The following is a 23,173-nucleotide window of genomic DNA, read 5'->3' as shown; positions in this document are numbered from 1 at the left end:
AGACTTCTCTCAGAATATACATTTCCAATTGGGTACTTTGGTTTACCCCTTTATTGGGGTATACTCCCTGGTTTAAAAAAAACACTGCCTTGATAAATTACTTTATTGTTTAATTGAAGTGTTGTATCCTTTGGGCTACTGGCTAGAAAAAAGTTCATAACCTTCAAAGTCAATGAACTTTTCGACTCAGTTACAGTATTTTGTGAGCCCTGTGGTCTCCATGCAAATCCTTAATACTAGGCTGGATGCCAAAGTTATTTCTTAGGTCTCTAGTTTCCTGAGACAGAAGGGATCTTGCTGTACTTTTCTTTTATAAATATAAAACATAACATGGAGAGGGAAATTTAAGATATCAACTTCAAGTATTTCAGTAACTTTTATGAAATTTTGTGATGTAAATTAGAACTCCTTCTCATTAAGACAACTGTTGAGACAGTTTTATGAATGTTCTTGTCATGATGCCTCAATCAGACTTACCCAGTGGAATTGTGTGTGACAGGGAGTGAAGAACAAGGCCAGCCTACCCAACTTCCTTGACCACATCATTGCCTCAGTGGTAGAAAATAAGAAAACCTCAGATGCTGCAAAGCGGGCCTGTAACTTGACTGATACCCAAAAAGAAGTGAAAGAAATGGTGATGGGGTTAAATGTTCTGGATCCCCATACCTCTCACTCATGGCTCTGTGATGGCAGACTTCTCTGTCTTCATGACCCCAGCAACAAAAACAATTGGAAGATCTTCCGGGAATGTTGGAAGCAAGGCCAGGTAAGTAAGAATAAGTGGTTACCCTGGGCCAGCTGGCTGCTTGTCCACCACAGCTGCCAGGATACTTTCATTTCTGTCTGGGAGACTTTTTGCCCGGGAGATTAAAACATAGTAAGTTCGTTGTAGACAGCCTTGCTGCTTGGATTTTAAAAATATCAGAAGATTCTTAAATATATATTGTGGAAAAAAAAAATAAAATATATATATATATATATTGTGGTTCCTTATATTGCTAACCCATGTAGCTCTGTAGTTCTTAAAAGGGCAGTTGATATTTCTGTGAAGTGGTGATTTGCTATTAATGACACCTTTAGAGGACAGTCCTTAAGTGTGACATAGGGGTACATACAGCAAAGGTGGTTCGAAGTGTGTGTGCTTTTCTAGGTAAATATTTCAGTGTGTGTGCTGAAAGTGTGTGTGCTTTTCTAGGTAAATATTTCAAGACCACACAAGTTTGAGTAATAATGTGATAACACTGAGTAATGTTTATACTTTATTAGCAGGTGCTTGAGAAAGGGGAAGGTTATGGAATTGTCCATATAGTTTTTCAATCTATATATGAGGACTTAGTCTTAAAAGTGGATTTGTCAGCTTTTGTTCTCTCACCCCAAAATAGTGGTAGATACCAGAGCACCAGGGACGCCTGGGTGGCTCAGTGCTTTAGCGCCTGCCTTCGGCCCAGGGCATGATCCTGGAGTCCCAGGATCAAGTCCCACATCAGGCTCCCTGCATGGAGCCTGCTTCTCCCTCTGCCTATGTCTCTGCCTCTCTCTCTCTCTGTTTCTCATAAATAAATAAAATATTTTAAAAAAAGGTACCAGAGCAACAGAAGTGATTTCTGTGGCATGCCTCCCAGGGTGAGAATCAAGAATAATGATGGAGTAGAAGTAGTTTCCATTTCCTGCAACTGCCATGTTCAAAACTTGAGATTCTGAAAGTAGCAAAGAACAGTAAATCACCTTGAAGAAGTAGAGGTTGTCCTCAGGAAACCTATTCTGTCTCTTAGCCCTGAGCTAAAAGCATTCCTAAATGGTTCTGATTAGGATATTTTTGTTTCTGCAGCCAGTGCTGGTTTCAGGGGTACATAAAAAGCTCAAGTCTGAACTCTGGAAGCCAGAAGCCTTTAGTCAGGAATTTGGAGACCAGGATGTGGACTTGGTGAACTGCAGGAACTGTGCGATAATTTCTGATGTGAAAGTTCGGGATTTCTGGGATGGCTTCGAGATCATATGCAGTAAGTAGCTTTGATAATGGCAAACTGAGCATCTATATTCCCAGCCATGCCCCTGGATTCAAATTATATCCTCTTAGGGGCAGGGGGCTTCTTCTGTCCTGATGCCAAACAGGTAGCTCCCATGGCAATCACATGGTGCGAGAACATTAAGTACATGCTCCCATGGGTTGTGTGGAGCACTTTCATTGAGGAATGGGGCTGGAATCCCTGTGAGATGGAAAAATATAGCATGTACTGAAGCAGTGGGTGAGTAAAACAACACTCACTTAGTTATGATAAGTTACAAGTCTGAAAATAAGAAATTAGTCTCCTAAAACTTTTGATCACTGAAAAATCAGGCAGCAGATTGTGGGACTGCTTTCTATCTTCCAGAACGATTAAGATCAGAAGATGGGCAGCCAATGGTGCTTAAACTCAAGGACTGGCCTCCTGGGGAAGATTTTCGGGACATGATGCCAACAAGGTTAGTGGACTACAGTGAGTCATCTTAAGACACTTAGGCCTTGCTGAAGCATCGCAAAGTAATTCTAGAAAGGGGAACTTTGCCTCTTTGCTTTTTTCCCTTATAATAAGCTAAGTCATCTTTCCTGATCTTTTGTAGGTTTGAAGATCTAATGGAGAACCTTCCTTTGCCAGAATACACCAAACGAGATGGCAGGCTCAATCTGGCTTCTAGGCTGCCCAGCTACTTTGTAAGGCCCGATCTGGGCCCCAAGATGTATAATGCCTACGGTATGAGGGATAAGCCATAATTGCCCATTTTGGACACTACTGTTCCCCATTTTACCTATAGAGGGGGATAGTTAGTTAGGGTCATGCGTAGAGATAATAGAGGGCAAAGTGACAAGTGCTAAAGAAGTTAACAGTGTCCAGGATGGTTTGGGGTTCTGTTTATTTTGTTTTAGGAGGAGGAGGGGCGCAGGGAGAAGGAGAGAGAGAATCTCACACAGACTCCCTGCCCAGCACAGAGCCCGTTGCAGGGCTTCATTTCATGACCATGAGATCATGACCTGAGCCAAAATCAAGAGTCTGTGGCTTAAGACTAAGCTACCTAGGCGCCCCTTTGTCTTTATTTTATATTTTATTTAATTAATTTATTTATGAAATTATTTGATTGATTTCAGAGCATGAGCCAGGGGGCAGGGAGGAGATGGGGGGTGGAGAGACTCTTAAGCAGACTCTGTGCTGAGCATGGAACCCCCATACGGGGCTCAATTTCATGACCCTGAGATCATGACCTGAGCTGAAACCAGAAGTCTTAACACTTAACTTACTGTTAAGTGGGCACCACCCAGGTGCCCCTGTTTGGATTTTTGTTTGTTTATGTTTTAAGATTTTATTTATTTGACAGAAAGAGAGAGAGCACAAATAGTCAGAGTGGCAGGCAGGACTCAATCCCAGGACCCTGGGATCATGACCTGAGCTGAAGACAGACATTTAACCGACTGAGCCACCCAGTGACCCTTGTTTGGTTTGTTTTTTGTTTTTTGTTTTTTAAGATTTTTTTTTATTTTTAAATAATCTTTATGGGATGCCTAGGTGTCTCAGCAGTTGAGCATTTGTCTTTGGCTCGGGTCGTGGTCCCGGGGTCCTGGAATCAAGTCCTGCATTAGGCTCCCTGCAGGGAGCCTGCATCTCCCTCGCTTGTGTCTCTGCCTTTCTCTCTGTGTCTCTCATGAATAATTTTTTTAAATAAAATTTTTTAAAATAATAATAATCTTTACACCCAACATGGGGCTAAACTTGAAACCCTGAGATTGGGGATCCCTGGGTGGCTCAGGGGATCCCTGGGTGGCTCAGCGATTTCGCGCCTGCCTTTGGCCCAGGGCGTGATCCTGGAGTCCCGGGATCGGGTCCCACGTCGGGCTCCCGGCATGGAGCCTGCTTCTCTCTCTCTGCCTGTGTCTCTGCCTCTCTCTCTCTATGTCTATCATCAATAAATAAAAATAAATCTTTAAAAAAAAAAAAAGAAACCCTGAGATCAAGTCACATGCTCTACCAATTGAGCCAGCCAGGTACCCAGGATGGTTTTGAATGTGTTTGCTTTTGTCATATTGATTTGTGTCACATCTGTAACTTGTAAATCTCCAGTAATTGGAAAGTTTCCTCTCAAATACTCTGTGCAAGAAGGCATGATTCTTAGTTTTTAAGAGACTTATTAACCATGAAGAAGGGACTCCTAGGTGGCTTAGTGGTTGGGCATCTGCCTTTGGCTCAGGTCATGATTCCGTGGTCCCAGGATCGAGTCCTGCATTGGGCTACCCACAGGGCGTCTGCTTCTCCCTCTGCCTATGTTTTTGCCTCTCTCTCTCTCTCTCTCTCTCTGTGTGTGTGTCTGTCTCTCTCTGTGTCTCTCATGAATAAATACATTTTTAAAATCTTTAAAAAAAAAGGGGGCAGCCCTGGTGGCGCAGCGGTTTAGCGCCGCCTGCAGCCCAGGGCATGATCCTGGAGACCCTGGATCGAGTCCCACGTCAGGCTCTCTGTATGATGCCTGCTTCTCCCTCTGCCTGTGTCTCTGCCTCTCTCTCTCTCTGTCTCTATGAATAAATAAATAAATAATCTTTAAAAAAATAATAATAATAACAGTGAAGATGTCTGAGTACCATGCCACCCAGGCTGCTCTTTGTGGAGTCACAATAAAGTCCTAAATCACTGTGAAAGCTAAGTCAGTAAGGCCCATATCTGTTTTGCTTTTATTTATTTATTTTTTTAAAGATTTTATTTATTTATTCATGAGAGACACACAGAGAGAGGGGGAGAGCAGAGACACAGGCAGACACATGCAGGGAGCCTGATGCAGGACTCGATCCCAGGACTCCAGGATCACATCCTGGGGCAAAGGCAGGTGCTAAACCACTGAGCCACCCAGGGATCCCCGTCTGTTTTGCTTTTTTTTTTTTTTTTTTATGATAGTCACAGAGAGAGAGAGAGAGAGAGAGAGAGAGGCAGAGACATAGGCAGAGGGAGAAGCAGGCTCCATGCACCGGGAGCCCGACGTGGGATTCGATCCCGGGTCTCCAGGATCGCACCCTGGGGCAAAGGCAGGCGCTAAACCTCTGCGCCACCCAAGGATCCCTGTTTTGCTTTTAAGGAAGAGATTGTTGTGGGGGATGATGGATCGGTTCAGTGGCCAAATCTAATGATAATGTCAGCTGAGCTCAAACTCAGTCTTAAAATACTAGAAAAGAGATGAGAATGATTTCTTAATAAACAGACTTCACTCTCCCACTGTTACACATTTAAGAACATCTTTGAGTATGTTTGCACTTGTAGGGTCTTTGTGGATTTTTCACAATATTACCCTTTGACTTTGTATATCCTCCTTTTCCCTTAGGCTTGATAACCGCGGAAGATAGAAGAGTTGGCACAACAAATCTTCATTTAGATGTGTCTGATGCAGTTAATGTGATGGTGTATGTTGGGATCCCCATCGGGGAGGGTGCTCATGATGAAGGTATGATATCTAGAAGCCACTACTTCATGATGATGAGCTTTGGCCTCGGAAGTAGAATCAAATGTCTTCCTCCTCACTTAGGGCAAGTGGCTTTTTCTTAACTCTCTCCCAGACCTAATATGTACTATACGCCCAGTGGATGTTTCTAGATGAAAGGAGGTTCTGGGGGAGAGGAGTGGTACTCATGGTACTTGTTTATCTTTGGTCAGAGTCATTCTCTTTCTGGGAATGCTTCCTTTTCCACTGAGTGGAAAGAGGAGTGAAAAAGGAAGAGCTAACCGTCTCACTCGGTCATCAGCCAGATAACCTTCGAGGCAACAGATGATAAGGCCAGCTTGCTGGCACAGAATTGAAGCATCAAAGTGATACTTTGCTGCATACGTGCTGCCAGCCACCTCAGTGTAAAATTAATATGCGTTAATTATAGACATTTTAGAAAACAGAAAATTTTAAAGAAAAAAATTAAGTAACTCAAAATCTCTTGGTTCAGGGATTATCAGTGTCATTATTTTGGTATATTTGCTGCCACACATTTGCTTTCAATGCTACACATCTGCAGATCCTTCCATTATGTTGTCGTTTAAGGGATTATAATAGACAAGCATTAGAAGCCTACCCTTTTAACTTGCCAGAGAAGTTTTACATTTCATGGCCTTAAATCCATAGAACCCGGGGATCCCTGGGTAGCTCAGTGGGTTAGCACCTGCCTTCAGCCCAGGGCATGATCCTGGAGTCCTGGGATTGAGTCCCCCCATCAGGCTCCCTGCATGGAGCCTGCTTCTCCCTCTGCCTGTGTCTCTGCCTCTCCCTCTCTCTCTCTCTCTCTCTCTCTGTGTCTCTCATGAATAAATAAATAAATAATCTTTAAAAGAAAATCCATAGAACCCTAGAGTTTGAAGAGATCTTGAGAAAGTATATGGAGTTTATCTTCTTATAGTAAGAAATGACCTGCAATTTGAACATAAGATGTGGCTACACAGTTTGAGCAGGAAATATATATATATATATTTTTTGTTTTGTTTTTTTAAGATTTTATTTATTTATTCATTAGAGAGAGAGAGAGGCAGAGACATAGGCAGAGAGGAGAAGCAGGCTCCATGCAGTGAGCCCAATGTGGGACTTGATCCTGGGACTTCAGGATCACGCCCTGGGCTGAAGGCAGGCACTAAACTGCTGAGCCACCCAGGTATCCCAAGGAAATATATTTTAAAAGAAAACTCTAGCTCCAAAAAATGCTGAGTTTCTATTAAGTAAGGAAGATTTAGGGTTGCTGTTCCTGTGCATAGGAAGCTTAGACAAATATGAGTTTTCATTCTTTGATTCTCTTTTATATTATTCCAGAGAAATGGAGACTAGTAGAGACTAAACTTGTTTGTATTGGACATTTCACTTTACTCAGAGGTACTGAAATGGCTGGTTATGTTGAAAAGTACTTGTGCTCTTTTCAGAGGTACTCAAAACAATTGATGAGGGGGATGCTGATGAAGTGACAAAGCAAAGGATTCATGACGGAAAGGAGAAGCCTGGTGCTTTGTGGCACATCTATGCAGCCAAGGATGCAGAAAAGATCCGAGAGTTACTCCGAAAGGTATGCCCCTGGGTAGGGTCCCAGCTCCCAGATCAAGGATCTGGGGTTGCTGCTGACATAGCCTGCTTAGGGTTTCTCCTGTGGAGTCTCTTGGCTTTAAAGACCTGTACTTTTTGTCAAAAAGCCCCGAAGGCCTGAATCCACACCTGGAAGATTTTGAATAGAATAAAGCAGAAGATTTGGCCCATTAGGAACATTGGTCCACTAAGCTAGATTTACGCTGTTAATAATATTTATGTATTGATTTTTCCATCTTTGGGATTGGTTATTGCTTCAGGTTGGAGAAGAGCAAGGCCAAGAAAATCCCCCTGATCATGACCCAATTCATGACCAAAGTTGGTACCTGGACCAGACCCTCCGTAAGCGACTCTATGAAGAGTATGGTGTGCAAGGCTGGGCCATCGTTCAGTTCCTGGGAGATGCTGTCTTCATACCTGCTGGAGCCCCACACCAGGTGGGTTCCACTTGGTTCCATGGGCTTCCCTATTGCTGAGTTTCTTAATAATTTGGCAGTAGATGTGAGTAGCTGGATTGGACAGACCGTTCTTAAACTGCAACTTATTTTCTACTTTTTAGTTTTCTTCTGTGTAATTTTAAATGTACATTTAAAAATTAAGGGATAGGGATCCCTGGGTGGCGCAGCGGTTTGGCGCCTGCCTTTGGCCCAGGGCGCGATCCTGGAGACCCGGGATCAAATCCCACGTCGGGCTCCTGGTGCATGGAGCCTGCTTCTCCCTCTGCCTGTGTCTCTGCCTCTCTCTATCTCTCTCTGTGACTATCATAAATAAATAAAAATTAAAAAAAAAATTTAAAAAAAAAAAAAATTAAGGGATAAAAATAAAAATTAAGGGAGACCATTTTTTAAAAAGTGTGAGTCCCAGCTCACCAACCTGTGCCACACGTGTTTATAGTCTCCTCTTCCTGCCTTCTCAGAGGTAGCATACTATTAACAGTTTGGTGTTATTTCTCCAAATCCTTTTCTGTGCAGTTACTAACATTTTCATGTATAAATTTATACTTGTAATTTTTCTGCATTTGTTTTTATGAAAATGGAATATTTTAAGTATTTCTCAAGTTTGGGGGGTTTTTGTTTGATTTTTCAACTGTATCATAAACATTTCCCAGGTGTTGCTGACTCTAATGGCTCTTGTGTGGCTGTACTTTCCCCTCCCAGGTGCACAATCTATACAGTTGCATAAAAGTAGCAGAAGACTTTGTATCTCCAGAACATGTAAAGCACTGTTTCCGCTTGACACAGGAATTCAGGCATCTCTCTAACACCCATACAAACCATGAGGATAAACTGCAGGTAAATAACTCCCCCTTTACCACACGGTCTCCTCATCTCCTGCTCGGCCACAACCACAGAACACACATTTTGCATCAGTCCTCGTCACATTTTCTTTTAAAGAATACTCCTGTTTTAGCCTGCTCATTTCTGCTGTCACCTGCCATTTCTCGGCCCCGGGAGATATAGTATTTCAATGCTGATTACTGGCCAGACTGACTTTTCCCAGTCAGGTGGCGAAAGCACTGTGGCATCCTGCTCCAGGCATATTTCCAAGAAGGGCACTTCCCCAGAGCTGCTTCTCACAGTACATTTCTGTGTAAATTCAGTTCCGTAAAGCCCTACTAGGACTGCAGTCCATGTCCCTCGAAGTATTGGGTGCTTTAGTAGCATTTAAAAAAGAAGGAAGCCAGATTCCGGGGCAGCTCCGGTGGCGCAGCGGTTTGGCACCTCCTGCAGCCCGGGGCGTGATCCTGGAGACCCGGGATCGAGTCCCACGTCGGGCTCCCTGCATGGAGCCTGCTTCTCCCTCTGCCTGTGTCTTGGTCTCTCTCTGTGTTGCTCATGAATAAATAAATAAAATCTTAAAAAAAAAAAAAAAAGAAGAAGGAAGCCAGATTCCCCAGGCAGAACTTCAGCAACCTGCATAAGCAGTGTCTCAGCCTCCCGCTGGTAGATCCAGTCACCTTCAGCCCTGATCTGATCTTTTTTGCTGTTCCTTTTAAAAAATATAGAACATTTCAACCATAAAAGATAAAAGTTCAATCACATTGATAAATAGATAACACTGATACCATAGAGAAAGTGCAACTTTGCAGGCCTACATATTTTAGTCCTCACCTCTGTTAGTCTCTGCCTATCACATGTCACCTTCAACACTCCCAGGCCTCTGGCACTGTTTTATTTTTTTGGTAGTATTTTTCACTAACCAGTTATGTATTTCATCTCTTTGTTTCTATCCCTGTAAGCTATTTAAGTTCCATGAAGGCAGAGATTTACTGTTTTATTTCACTGGTTTTTCCTAGCACAATATTTGATACATAATAGGTACTCAGTAAATATTTGTTAAATTAATACAAAAATGTAATAAAGAGGACATCTGAGTGGCTTAGTGGTTGAGCATCTGCCTTAGCTCAGGTCGTGATCCCCAGGTCTTGGGACCAAGTCCCACATCAGGCTCCCCACAGGGAGCCTGCTTCTCCCTCTGCCTTGTGTCTCTGCATAAGAGAATAGCAAAAGGGGTCTTGTGTGCTCATCACTCAGCTTAAGAATTAAAGCATCCTGTACACAGAGATGTATAACATAACACCTACAGAGAACTGCATTATTGAAGCTTCCATGTACCCTTCCCTCTTCTGTCTCCTTACTTTCCCTCCCCAGAAATAATCACTATTTTGGTTTAAAACTCTCTTTAACTTGTTCGCTTTATTTTAGTGACTCTTAACTGTTCCTTCCTGCTTGATGTATAATATGTCTTCCTCTTAAGACAATTAGAAAATACATACAAGCACAAAGGGAAAAAATATCCAATAATCCAACCTGCCCACTGTTGTTTTAGTGCATTCCTATTAGCTCTAGGACCTTAGGACAGGTTCTTAACCACCAGGCCTCGGTTTCTTTAGTTTCTCGTCTGTAAAATTAGGGATAATAATAGAATGGACCTCATAAGGTTATGGTAAGGATGAAATGAAAGTCCATGTAATAAACTTAGCAGTAGGGGCACTTAGATGGCTCAGTTGGTGAAGCGTCTGCCTTCAGCTCAGGTCATAATTCTAGGGTCCTGGGATTGAGCTCCGAATCAGGCTCTCTGCTCGGTGGGGAATCTGCCTCTCCTTTTGCCTGCTGCTCCTCCTCCTTGTGCACTTAGTCTCTCTCTCTCTCTCTCTCTTTCATCTCTTGCCCTCTCTCTCTTTCTTCCTCCTCTGTGTCAAATAAATAAGTAAAATCTTTATTTAAAAAAAAAAAAGCGGGATCCCTGGGTGGCGCAGCGGTTTGGCGCCTGCCTTTGGCCCAGGGCGCGATCCTGGAGACCCGGGATCGAATCCCACGTCAGGCTCCCGGTGCATGGAGCCTGCTTCTCCCTCTGCCTGTGTCTCTGCCTCTCTCTCTCTCTCTGTGACTATCATAAATAAATAAAAATTAAAAAAAAAAAAAAAAAAAAGCTTAGCAGTAGTGCCCAGCACTTAAACTAAGCACATAGATGAAAGTGATTATGAGCCTTTCAAATGATTTCATCATTCTTTTTAAAATACAGACCTTATATTCTCTGTGATTTGTAAATCGTCTTTGGGATTGATTTGGGAAGTATGCAGTCCTGGCTGAGGGGCTTCCTCACTGACTAGTAGGCTTTATAGGCTGTATAAAACACACATTTTTGTTTGAGAGTATAATATAGGGCTGCCCTGAACTGACTGGTGATTGCTCTCTCCAGGTGAAGAACATCATTTATCACGCAGTGAAAGATGCTGTTGGCACCCTCAAGGCTCACGAATCCAAACTGGCAAGGTCTTAGGCATGGAGAAACTCCAGACTCCCTGTGAAGCAGGTCTTTCACTCACAACACATACAGGGAACGGCGGGCTACTCTGCTGGAGCAGAGGCCCTTCACTTGGAGCCAGTGTGGTCAGTATTACAAACTCTCCAGCCACTCTTTCTACGCTGCCTCAACACTGAAGGTTGACACAGGAAAGTCGCACTGTTCACACACACAGTTTCAGACTCCAAGCCGAGGGTGCCATATCCCCATCCTGTGGTCTTTTGGGACTCTGAATTGCCTGAACATTGCTGGGCTTTCCTGCACATTCTCGTGACTTGAGATCCACGGAAACCGGGAATGTGGGCACACCTTTCTTTTCTTTTTTCTCTTGTGCCTAGTGAAGTGGGAATGTGTTTGGAGGTAGGGGGAATCACACAACTGGTACAAGTAGGGGCTAACTGCTTAAACATGCCCGGTGGAAGCCTGACAGTGTCTGCACGTGACCTCTGACACAGCCTATCCCAGGAGATGGGGTGAAGCCATTCCCCACAATCTCTCCCGTGAACACTGGAGTCTTGCAGGACCCAGGGAGAATCCACTGCTTTTCCCAGGAGGCTCCAGGATTAGGAAATGTGTGTATTTAGTGAAAAATAGGTTTGTAGTGAAATAGTTACTATTTCATGAAAGTAGATATTTTTAGAATTTTTGAAATACCACAGTTGTTTTCCTGGATTATGAGGAAAGGCACATTACATTTAGTCTTCCTTTCGATAAAAATCTTTGAAGAAATATGATTTTTAGAACTCAACTACCCATTATAGCACAAAATCAGCCAAAGCAGAATTTTTAAAAATTGGCTTTTTAGGATTCTTTTAGTTTCTTCCCCTCCCATCTCAGTCCTATCTTGAGGGAACAGCCAACTGAGAAAGAACTTTGTCATGTCTGAGCTGTGCTGTGTTTTAAGAATACACACACTGGTGACACAAGAACCATTTTCACCTATTACCAGCGTTCCCTTGGAACTCCTCTTAACACTTCCAAATGCGAAGGAAAGTTTGATTTCCTACATGAGGCTTTTTGGTTTTTTGGGTTTTTTGTCCAGAAATATTTTCAGCAAAACTTTCCAACTCTGTGGAGTTTTATTAAGAATTTATTTGAAAATGATGGAATTCATTGGCCCATAGATACATTGGAAAATGTATCTATCTTCTTTCCAGCTGTACTGTAGTGCCCTGCAGGCTTGTTTATATGTTCACAGTTACCTTTTTTTTTTTTTAATAAAAGTCATTTACTGTAGAATACTTTTAATTTCACTTTCTGTATTTTAATTTTGTTGAAGGGCTGATTGGGATTTCCATGTTCTTATTAAAAATCTAACAAATCAGTTGGAGTGGACTGAATTCTTTATGAGCCAGCCATTCTGTAAAGGCAGGTGGAGTACAAGTAGAGGATGGTTTGTTTTCAGATCTTTATTACATTGCTGCTTCCGATTACCCTTTGCTTCCTGAATTTGTGCCTGTTTGAGAGAGAGAAGTGCCAGGTCATTGTGGCTTGTGGGTTTGCAGGGGGAAGGAGGAGGTGGGTGGTGAAGGGGAAAGGTCACTTGAGTTAGAAGGTGGGAGAAAAGATGGGTTTTCCATAGTTTATGCTGTGTGAATGGAATGGGAAAGGTGAGGTCTTGACCTTCTGGAGGCAGTCAGGAGTGAGCGAGATGGGGCATGGCATGAGCAAGGTTTTGGGCAATCAGTAATGAGATTCCTCAAAATAGGGGGCCTGGCTGCCCACATATGAAACATGTGGTCCTGTGTCCACCTCTGAGTTGGTGGAAAAAGACCCAAATGGCAATTTTTTTTTTGAAGTCAAGCAGCAATTACAGTGACTTGAGAAGTGAGGATAAACTACATTCCAATTAGAAAAGGCCTTTTGAAGAGGAAATTGTAAAGAATAGCAAGAGAGGTCATCAGAGGCTGCTTCTCCAGACCCTGTTGGAAAACATCTTCCAAAGTGTTTGAGCCTGGAAATACAATTATCAGGGTGGAAATAGACCATTGTGTGGTTCAAGGATACTAAGTTTGAATAGTACCATAACCGAAATACAGAGCTCTAACCGTGTCCTTTCAGCCTGGGTGGGCACGGGTCGAGGCTGTGATCACCAGAAGACTTACACCTCCACTTAAAGAATGCAGAACCTTTGAAATGGGACAGGAAAGGAAAGCAATGGAGAGAAAGGGGGTTGCAGAGGTTGGAGCTTTGTTGCTTTGGTGAAAATCAGGAGGCGGGCTAGCCTACATTCTGGATATAAATGTCTTCAGAATTAGGGCATACACTGCTGCCAGCGTTTGCTGATGGGGGTGGAACCGGAGCCCCTGAATCCATCTCCAACATCAGACGTCCCAACTCTTCTGTTAAAAGAGGGTCCACCTGGGGTAGTCACCTGGAGAGCATGGGCTCCTTCCCCCTGCAAGGCTAAGCAATGACAATGTAAAAAAGAACATCAAAGGAGGCGGGGGTCCTCCTCCAACTGGGGTAATTGGGGATGGCCAAGAAGGGTAAGGTGGACAGGTGGAGCTATACTTTTGACTTCAGGAGTTCTTGGGTGGGCGCCTGTGATGGGGGAGGACTACTAGTCAGCAGTTGGGAGAAGTGGCCTGATTAAAGTAGACCTCATGGGTTGGTTATATCTTAGCAGCATGACTTGGTGGTTTTGTGACCTTGGCAAATTATTGAACTTCCTAAGCTTCCCATTTCCTTATCTTTAAAATGAGGATAATTATAACCTCCTATAGGAAGGGCCCTAAAGATTCAGTGAAATGATGCGGGTGAAGGGCCGGGAACTTCCTAAGCACTCAGGAAGCCCCAGCTAGTATTCCTCGGGGAATCTTTAAGCCTTTCAGCCTAGTGTGGGCAAGGCAGGAGGAGGGCCTGGCGCTGGGGGCTGGTCGGTCAGCACGGAGCCTGGAGGCCTGCGAGGACCCCAGCCGGAGCTTGGAACCCAAGCCAGAGGAGCGAGCGGCGCGAGGCGGGCCGGCGCCGAGGGTCAGAGGCGCATGCCCGGTGGCGGCAGGTGCGGGGCGCGCCGGCCTCCCCTTTAAGAGCCGCCGCCGCCCACGGCCCCGCTGCGGCAGAGACCTCCCCTTTAACCGCCGCGACTCCCCGCTCCGCGGCCCCCGCGGCGGCTGCTGCTGCGGCTGCTGCTGCTCCTGCGGCTCCCGCCGCCGCCGCCACCTGCATCCTCGGCCCGGGCCCCGCGCCCCGCGCCCCGCCGGCCCCGCCATGGTGTCCTGGATCATCTCTCGGCTGGTGGTGTGAGTGCGGCGGCGGGGTGGGGGCGGGGGGCGCGGGGCGGGGGCCTGGACCGAGCCTCCGCGGCTCGGACAGCGGAGTCACCTAAAGGCGCGTCGTCCCCACCTGGGCCCGGAGACGGGGACCGGCGGGGATGTTGGCGGGGCCGCCGCGCGCCTGGCTTCCCACCCCTTTTATTTTTCTCCTCTTCGTGTGCCCTCGCCCCCCTGCATCCCGGCGCCGGCGTGGCCTGTTGAGGGGGTGGCGGTGCCCTCCCCCACCTAGCGGGTCTGGCCCCTGCAGGGAGCGGCTGGTGGCGGGGAGCGGGGCAGGGCCGGAGCTGGCGGCCTTGGCCTCCGCCCTCTTCCCTGGGTCGGGAGCCGGAGAGGAGGGAGAGGAGGGCACGTGCCCCGGGGCCGGGGCGGGGGTGGGGGTGGGGGGGTGTTACATCTGGGTGCTGGGAAGCAGGGATGCTGAGGACGCAGTGTGGGAGGTACCCGGGAGAGGACATGTGGGCCCAGCCAGGATCTGCGGGAGCCACGGGGGGCAGTTGGTAGCCTTCACTGCGCTGCCAGCCGCCCCCAGGCCCCAGCAGGGAAGCCCCCACGCCCCACACCCTGCCCGCAGGAGTCCCCCACCCCACCCCCCACCTCCACAGCTCAGTTGGGCCGTGTCCTGTCCCTACGAGGCCGGTCCGGGAGAACAGGCAAACACCTGCACATTGTCCTAGGGCTGGGCCTGGCAGGGCCTTTGCGATGGCCTCAGCCCCCCTCCCCTGTGGGGGACTGGCACCCCAGGATTTCCCCCCCCTGGTGCCTTCCTCCCATCCAGTGCCGCCATGTGCTTGCTCTGGCTCCTCTGGACCCAGCAAGGTCTCCCTCCATCCTCCCCAGCCCAGCCCAGCCCAGAGGGAATCCCTCCTACATCCTGTGGCCTTCTGAGTGGCAGCTTCTCTCTTACCTGGATGAGCTTCCTGGGGCCTCATTCCTCCTCTTCCCACACCTGTGTCCTGTGTATGGCCTCTGAGGAGTTCGCTACCAGCTTGTACTCCAGCCAGGGCCTCCGTTGAGCTGGGTCCCGAGGCTCTTACATGGGGTGATCAACCTTTGTGCCCCCACCAGGGCCAGAGGGCCACAGAGGTGCCTCTGGCCGCCACATAGATTGCCTCGATAGGTGGCGTCATGTTCCGGATGGACCCGGCCCTGCCCAGCCTGGCTCTGAGATAAGAAGTAGAGGTTCAGGGCAGATGGGTGACAATGAGCACAGCATCTGGAGAAGGAAGACATTGGTGGCAATGACCAGACCCCCCCCCCTTCCCTCCATGATAGGTTTATGTACAATCAATGATCGTGGCTAAAGAGACCACATTGGATGCTGTGGGCTCTGGGTCTTTCTACACCTAAGGGGTAGAGACAACCTGAACAGTGGAGGGGAAGAGCCAGCACTCTAACCAGCTGGGGGCCCACATGCTTGTGTATCACCTAAGGCACCACTGTGACCATGATCACTGACCTGAGGTCATCAATCTAGCTGATGTGGCACTCTGGAGTTCTGTCCTTCTCCCCTTACCTACCCAGGGACTGACTGATGGAGAGCTGGGAGGGAGAGGCCACTGCTCTTGGCCGAGGGGACCAGTAACCCTGCCTGCCTCCCTAGGCTCATCTTTGGCACCTTGTACCCAGCCTACTCTTCCTACAAGGCCGTGAAGACAAAAAACGTGAAGGAATATGTAAGTTTGTGACACTTCATCCCCCACCCTCCTACGTGGTGGAGGTAGGGGCAGACGGAGGGTCACAGCACAGACAGTAGTAACTATAGCTGCGCTTAAGCACTCATCAGACCCTGCCTCCAGGAGGCTCCTCTGTGTCCCTTTCCCCTGGCCCTGCTGTGATCCACAGGCACAGTGGAAGCCCTGAGTGTCCCTCCCACCTCCAGCATGGTTGGCAAGCAGTCTCGGGGGCCCTGGGTGTTCCCCTGAGGCCCCAGCTCACGCCGCCCTCTGTACCTGTAGGTAAAGTGGATGATGTACTGGATCGTCTTTGCCTTCTTCACCACGGCTGAGACGCTCACGGATATTGTGCTTTCCTGGTGAGATCCAGCATCCCTGCCCCACACCTCTGGACCCAGGGTTTAAACTCTCTACCCCATCTGCCAAACGGAAGATGGAGACCTGGGGTGGAGTACCCCTGCAGTTCCCTGGGGTCCCAAATGTTCCCCTCCCCTCCACAGGCCCGGCTTGATCAGTAGACTAAGAGACATAGCCCCGCCTTTCTTTCTGGTGGCAGCCGAAGTACCGCCACAGAAATCAGGAAACCTCCTTCTGCCAGCCGTACTGTGTGGCCTGGGGCAGGTTATAGCTTTTTGGGGCTCAGTTTCCCTGTTTGTAAAGTAGGATTCAGTCTTAACAACACCCGATGCTGATATTTCAGAGCACCACTAGGCTACATTGGGAGCACTCACAGGACAGAGAATGCCTTCAATAACTGTATGTATATTCATAGCGGGAGCTCAAAAAATGTTTATCGAGTGAGCAAATGCCTCTTGGAAGAGAGGACTAACAAAGCACAGAACATTGTAAGACAAAAAAAAAAAAAAAAAAAGAACATTGTAAGACAAAGAGAGTTTTATGGAAGGTAGAAGACAAAGGATGATGGCATTCATAGACTGTAAGGGCCTGTGGCCTTTGAGAAAAATAATTTTAGCACAGTTGAAGTTCTAATTTCTTCAGGTTAGAAAAGAATATTGGGTTAGAAATCAAGGACAGTGAGCATAGATGCTTCTTGACATGAAGGCAAAACTTTGTGAGGATGTAGGAGGCACAAAGGAGTCTGTGGCCTGAGGAGAAGGAGCCGGGAATGGACAACCATCCTTAAGAGCAAGAGGCGTGTCCTGACTGTCGGGACGGGATGGGGTCCAGAGCACAGCTGGAGAAGCCTCAGTCTTCCTCATGGGAAGCTGGGCAAGCTGGGTGGGAAAGGCCTGGAAGCTTGGGGTGGGGGGCAGGGTGCCCACCCTAGGACAGAAGAGTGGGGCCCTCTGTCAGGGGGCAGGGGGCCCAGAGTGCTGAGGTTCCTGCCAGGGGAACCCTCTCAGCTGAGCCCCCCTTCCCCTGAGGGTTAGAAACGCCCGGGCGCCTGAACCTTGTGGGGACCGCAGTACAGAAGGGACGAGGGGCTGTAGCCGAGGGCCCGCGGGCACCAGCACACCGCCCAAGTCCCTATCCCAGGCTCCGCCGCTCGCCTCTGTCCCACCAACAGGTTCCCCTTCTACTTCGAGCTCAAGATTGCCTTCGTGATATGGCTGCTGTCCCCTTACACCAAGGGCTCCAGTGTGCTCTACCGCAAGTTCGTGCATCCCACGCTGTCCAACAAGGAGAAGGTGTGCCCCCATTTCCTGCCACAGGCCAGGGCAGCTCTCCCTGGGGCACCTGGAATCCGGAGGCAGGACCTGGGCCTTTGTCCAGGTGGGGGTCGGGGCAGGGTGGGGCCTGGCCAGCCAGGCCTGCCCCTCACCACCTACTCCTTCTCCACCACCACCACCCCTGGCCCCCAGGAGATCGACGAGTACATCACACAGGCCCGAGACAAGAGCTACGAGACCATGATGAGGGTGGGCAAGAGGGGCCTAAACCTGGCTGCCAATGCTGCGGTCACTGCCGCTGCCAAGGTGAGGTGGGCACACCGGCCTCTGGGCCCCCACCCTGCTCACCCGGGCCCCTGGCCAAGCCCCTCTGCCCCACCCTGCGCACCCCCTCCCGACCCTCACCCCCCCACCCCCGCCATCTGTGGTGCTGTGATGCTCCGGGGCTTGTGCAGCTCAGGGTTCCAGGCCCGGCGCCCCTCCAGCTAAGTGACTTCCGTGCCCCGGGCCAGTTTCCTCATGTGTCCCAAGGGGAAGGGACAGCCCCAGCCTGTCACTGCTGCCATGGGACTAAGTGAGGACAGTGCAAGGAAAGCATGGAGCTCCATGGTGACACTGTCTCCACCTGCCCTGCCCCCGGTTCTCCCGATGCGTGGTGGTGACCCCAGGGCCAAGGGGTGCTGTCAGAGAAGCTCCGAAGCTTCAGCATGCAGGACCTGACCCTGATCCGGGACGAGGATGCGCTGCCCCTGCAGGGGCCCGACAGCCGACTGAGACCCCACCCCAGCGGCCTCCTGGACACCATCGAGGACCTGGGTACAGGCGGGGCCCAGTGCCGGGCACAGGGAGGGACAGCCACGAGGGCTAGGGGCCAGGGTAAACAGCCACCAGACCCGTGCTCTCCTTTCCTCCCCCAAAGCAGATGACCCTGCCCTGAGTTTGCGGTCGAGCAGCAGCCAGGCTGACCCCCGCACAGAGGCCTCCGAGGATGATATGGGGGACAAGGCCCCTAAGCGGGTCAAACCTGTCAAAAAAGTGCCCAAAGCTGAGGTAAGAGCCCAGGCCAGGGCTTGAGGACGTGGGAGGCGATGTGGCCCTGGGCTGGGCCCTCTGACTTCTCCCTCTGTCCCACAGCCCCTGGCTTCCAAGACACTGAAGACTCGGCCCAAGAAGAAGACACCTGGCGGGGGTGACTTGGCCTGAGGTCCTGAGCCACAGGCCGCAGAGCCCCTGCTCCACACTGTGCCAGGAGCCCACATGTCTCAGGCCCCGGCGCCCCTCAGATGGCTGTTTCTGGTGCCTGCCCAGTGACCATGCCTCTGGAAAGACTTGGAGTCGAAGAGGGGGTCCACTGTGGGGGTGGAGAGTAGAGGCTGGAGGAGCTGCCGAGGACTGAGCCACCTGCGCAGGTGGGGTCCTCCGAGCCCGTGTCGCTCTCCTCCCTGCTTCAGGCCTGCCCCACCCGCCCAGTGCCTTGCTGAGGACCATGGCCACCCCCTTACTGCGGCCCTAACATGCCCCACCGCTCTCCCTGGGGTGGGGGTGGGGCAGTCCCAGCCCCAAATGGCCTGTGGTGGGTCTGAAGGCAGCTGGGACAGCAGGACGGGGTGGGGAGGCTTCTGAGAACCCGGCCAAGGGCTCCTGGCCACAGCTGTGAGTGGAGGCCAGGTGGGAGCTTCAGCTGGGGCCGTGGGTAGGACTCTAGGGCTGCGTGCTATCCATGCCCACTAGACGGAAGCAGGTTCTGGGGCTGTGCGTGTGTGTGTGTGTGTGTGCGCGTTTGCGTGTGCATTTCTGGGTCTAGGGCTGGGGGTGTGGGGTAAAGGACTTTCCCTTCTGCACTGACTACCCCTCACCCTAAGCCCCAGCTGGCCCCCCTCATGGCTTTCAGGCCTCCCTCCTCCTGTTGGGACCCTCAGGAGCCCAGCCCAGCCCTGCATGGGACTCTGGGGGCCTCTGCCCTCCTCTGCCCTGAGGCCCTGTGGCCTCCTCCCACCCCCACCCGCCCCAGCCCATGGCAGCTGGAGAAGCCTCTGCTGAGCCAGCCCCTTTCCTCCCGACCTGGGGCCCAATTTCCTTTGCCCCAGAGTCCTCCTCCTGTGCCAAGCAAACGGGGCCCTGTGTGAGTGGATGCTCAGGAGCCCAGCCTTTGCCCCATGCTCTTCCCAGCTTCTGCAGTGGTTCAGTCAGGGCCAGGAGGCATGTGCGAAGGACAAATGTGGGAGCCAAAGGGCTTCAACTCTGGAAAGGGGGTGCCCACTGGACCTCTGGCACTGGATGAGCCAATAAACCAGATTCCCGTGGCCTCTCTGCCTGGTTCTTGCCCCTCAGTTGGCGGGGGACCAGGACCTCGGGTGAAGAGCAGGGCCCAGCCGTAGGAGAGAGAGACTGGGAGCCCTGGAGTCCTGCTCCCCAAGATAAGTAGGCTTCCGCTGCTTCAGTCTGCGAAAGTGGTTTGGAAGCTCAACATATGGCCAGGGAGGGGGGGCCCCTGGGTGGCTCGGTCGGTCAACTGGGTGGGTGACTCTTGAATTAGGCTCAGGTCCTGGGATCAGGCCCTGCTCCATGGGGAGCCTGCTTCAGGATTCTCTCTTTCCCTCTGCACCTGCCCCGCTCGTGTGCACTCAAGTGCGCTCACTCTCTCCTGCAAATAAATCTTGGGGCCCCCGGGATCCCTGGGTGGCGCAGCGGTTTGGCGCCTGCCTTTGGCCCAGGGCGCGATCCTGGAGACCCAGGATCAAATCCCACATCAGGCTCCTGGTGCATGGAGCCTGCTTCTCCCTCCGCCTGTGTCTCTGCCTCTCTCTCTCTCTCTCTCTATGACTATCATAAATAAATAAAAATTAAAAAAAAAAAATCTTGGGGCCCCTGGGTGGCTCAGCAGTTGAACACCTGTCTTTGGCTCAGGGTGTGATCCCAGGAGTCCCAGGATCAAGTCCCAAATCGGGCTCCCTGCACGGAGCCTGCTTCTCCCTCAGCCTGTGTCTCTGCCTCTCTCTGTGTGTCTCTCATGAATAAATAAATAAAATCTTAAATAACTAAGTAAATAAACAAATAAATATTTTTTTAAAAAACACAGCCAGGAGAGTAGGGGGCCAGGACTTGAGGGCTAAAAGCCCCAACCCTCAAGGTTGTCTTGTCCCTCAGAATCCTGCCCTGAGGCCTCCTCCCCCAGTGGACCTTCTTCTGGCAAAGTGCCAGTGAAAGCTCTGAGGACAAGGACCCCCATGAGGCTCCTAGGGAAGAAAGACAGGATTTGGGGGCTTCTGGGCAAGGGCTGGGGGTTGGATGGCCACAATGCCCAGAAAGGCTAGAGACTGTTGGCAGGGAGATGGTGGGCTGAGGGAAGAGGTGATGACGGGGAGCAGCCTCAGGGTGCATATGTAACCTGGCAACAGGAGGACAGGGGACCAAAGGCTGTGGCACCAGGAGGGAAGATGTAAGCCCAGGACAGCCGGGCAGGGTAGGAGGAAAGAAAGAGGGAGGCTGCAGAGGAAGGGGCCTCAGTCCTTGATGGGGAGCCAAGGCCATGGGCCAAGGGAAGGGGGAGCATGGCCAGGAGTGAGGGGCCAGGCACTGCCCCGTGGAGGGAGGTGAGGAGGCAGCCCCCCAGCGGGCACAGGGCAGTGGGGACCCGGCCCTGGATCTGGGCCCCGAGGTCCAAGGAATGCCCTGATTGCAGATGTTCCTCTCCCTTCCCGGCATCACAGGGGTAGGTTCTCCCACCGGGCTTGTGCCACGGAAGCCTCACATTACAGTGGATGTGAGGAGGGAAACATCCTTGTCACCTTCCCTGAGTCCTCCAGACCTCGGAGGAAGGTCATTCCCTTCACCATTGGCCTCTGAGTAAATTGGCCCCTTCCACTCTCCCAAAGGAGAGGATGTATCAGGGTGGAATTCAGGGGAAAGACTCCCTTGTTCTAGAAAGCTCTCTGGAGAGTAAGATGCCGCAGTCTCATGCTAGCAGCTGCCATATGGCCGGGAAACCAGGGTTGGGCCTCCCTAAACCTAAAGCCGGCTTGCTGCAGAGTACACACATGCACACGTGCGCCCACACACCCACACACACCCATGGGCCTGGTGGCCAAGGAGGTCACTGCCAGTCCCCCATGCCAGGCTCCCCAGGCACATGTGGGTTTCTCTGTGTCAACAGGAACATGCTCAGTTTTCCAGGCTCCTTGGTCCGTTGCTATGGAAACATTCAGGCAGTCTCCTAGAGCTCGGCTTAGGGCCTGGGACCTGTGGTACAGGAAAGGAGAAGAGGGTGGAAGGTGGCAAAAGATATAGGCAAAGACTCCTGGGAGGGGCTGGTGGGACGCATTTGGATCTAGGTGACATCCTGCTGTCTCATCCTGCTGTCTCATTCCTTGGGACCACCTGCCTTATGCCCTCTGCCTCAGTAGGACCCCTAGGCCAGGGCATGGGGAAGCAGTGTGAGAACTGAGGCCAGAGCCATGTGGAAGTGGCTTGATTATGGCCAGGGTCCCCAGTGGGCATAGGGGACGTCGGATTGGGGGTGGGAGTTGAGGTCTGGCCCTGCGTCCCATGCTCAGATCATCTTGGGAACACCACACGGCCCTCCAGGCCTCAGGTCCCTGGACAGAGTGTCCTCCGGGCTGGAGCTGCCTCAGCTGGCTCCCCCTCCCTTTCTTGCGTGTGTCCCACACCCTGAGAACCTGCTGAAAATGGGATTTCCAGGCTGTGACGTCAGAGGAAAGCCGGCAGCTCCAGCCTGTGCTAGCCCTTCTCCAATCAACGGAGCTGAGCCCAGTCCTGCTCGGCCTGGAGGAAGGAGGGCTGATGGGGAGCCAGGGGCTGGGGACTCTGGGCCTGGCAGCGTCAGTGCATCCATGACAATGGGGAAAAACTGCAACCAGGAGATGCAGGCCAAAGGCACTGCTGGCTTCCCACTGCCTGAAATCTCAGCCAGTTCGTGGTCGTTTCCCTCCCAAATCTCTCCACTTTCCCCTCTCTACGCTGAGTCAGGCCTGCCTGGCGGGGGAGGGCCCCTCAAGTATGGAAGCCTTTGAGTTCTGCCCAAGAACGGGTCCCACACTCAGGCAGGAGGCAGAGATGAACACGGAGGGGGGGGCCTGCAAGGAAGGAAAGGCCCACCAGGTGGCGCGGCTCACTCTCACTATGGCTTCCCCACCCCTGAGGGGAGCACCACTTCCCACAGCCCACCTGGGGTCTGGTGAGCAGAGTGCCTCACACCCCGCTCCCTGGGGTTGGAGGCTCCTGAAGAGAACAGCCTTGCAGGTGCATGGAACCACCTATGATTTCCTAAGCCCAGCCTGTGTGCCCACCCCCTGCACACTCCCCAGGGGACGGTCAGCCCCAAAGGGCAGATCCTCCCTCTACAAGAGGAAGTAGAGGAGTTGCCAAGATGATTTTGGAAGCACCCTGCAGTCCAAGGGACCCAACAGAGGTGTCTGAAATGGCATCCAGAGGGGCTCCTGGAGCTAATGTCAAAGTCATGTGAAGAGAAGGACCTGAGAGGTGGCACGGGATAGGGCCCTTGGGAGGGGCAGGCTAGGCCCAGAGAGGGAGAAGCCCACCTGGCTGCAGGACCGTCTGGATACGATCTCCCTGATGGCCATAGTGGTGGTCCCAGGCCTGCCCCAGGTTTTACTATTCCCCCCACCTTCCCTTATTTTCATCTGGGGCACTGCCAGATTCAAAAAGGAGAGGAATTGCTTCTCAGCCTTTGGCTAAGATCAAG

At 50.7% G+C, this 23,173-nt stretch overlaps 2 protein-coding genes across 5 annotated transcripts in view; both read left to right on the top strand.

The window, feature by feature from the left end:
• KDM3B (lysine demethylase 3B) overlaps positions 1-12,193 on the top strand; it is a 69,282-nt gene extending 57,089 nt beyond the window's left edge. Inside the window, exons 16-24 of the mRNA XM_072728472.1 lie at positions 500-766; positions 1,829-2,000; positions 2,373-2,463; positions 2,602-2,732; positions 5,338-5,457; positions 6,906-7,045; positions 7,323-7,499; positions 8,220-8,354; positions 10,765-12,193. Coding sequence (XP_072584573.1) covers positions 500-766; positions 1,829-2,000; positions 2,373-2,463; positions 2,602-2,732; positions 5,338-5,457; positions 6,906-7,045; positions 7,323-7,499; positions 8,220-8,354; positions 10,765-10,845 — 1,314 coding nt within the window. The 3' untranslated portion in view covers positions 10,846-12,193. The remainder of the gene's footprint in view (positions 1-499; positions 767-1,828; positions 2,001-2,372; positions 2,464-2,601; positions 2,733-5,337; positions 5,458-6,905; positions 7,046-7,322; positions 7,500-8,219; positions 8,355-10,764) is intronic.
• Positions 12,194-13,717: 1,524 nt separating this feature from the next.
• Positions 13,718-19,756, top strand: REEP2 (receptor accessory protein 2). 4 transcript variants are annotated; one of them, XM_072728468.1, is made up of 8 exons: positions 13,718-14,114; positions 15,748-15,820; positions 16,103-16,179; positions 17,349-17,469; positions 17,644-17,757; positions 18,120-18,267; positions 18,371-18,501; positions 18,586-19,756. In XM_072728468.1, the coding sequence occupies exons 1-8, from the start codon at positions 14,083-14,085 to the stop codon at positions 18,652-18,654; spliced, it is 765 nt and encodes a 254-aa protein (XP_072584569.1). In that variant the 5' UTR covers positions 13,718-14,082; the 3' UTR covers positions 18,655-19,756. The 4 variants fall into 4 exon arrangements, with proteins under 4 accessions (XP_072584569.1, XP_072584570.1, XP_072584571.1 ...); XM_072728469.1 differs by having other exon boundaries at positions 13,869-14,114; positions 18,374-18,501; XM_072728470.1 differs by having other exon boundaries at positions 13,910-14,114; positions 15,669-15,820.
• Positions 19,757-23,173: the final 3,417 nt, after the last annotated feature.

This window comes from Vulpes vulpes, chromosome 12 (genome assembly GCF_048418805.1).
Source record: "Vulpes vulpes isolate BD-2025 chromosome 12, VulVul3, whole genome shotgun sequence".
NCBI lineage: Eukaryota > Metazoa > Chordata > Mammalia > Carnivora > Canidae > Vulpes > Vulpes vulpes.
Note: the sequence above shows the minus strand (reverse complement) of the source record. Positions and strands in the feature narration are given on the sequence as shown.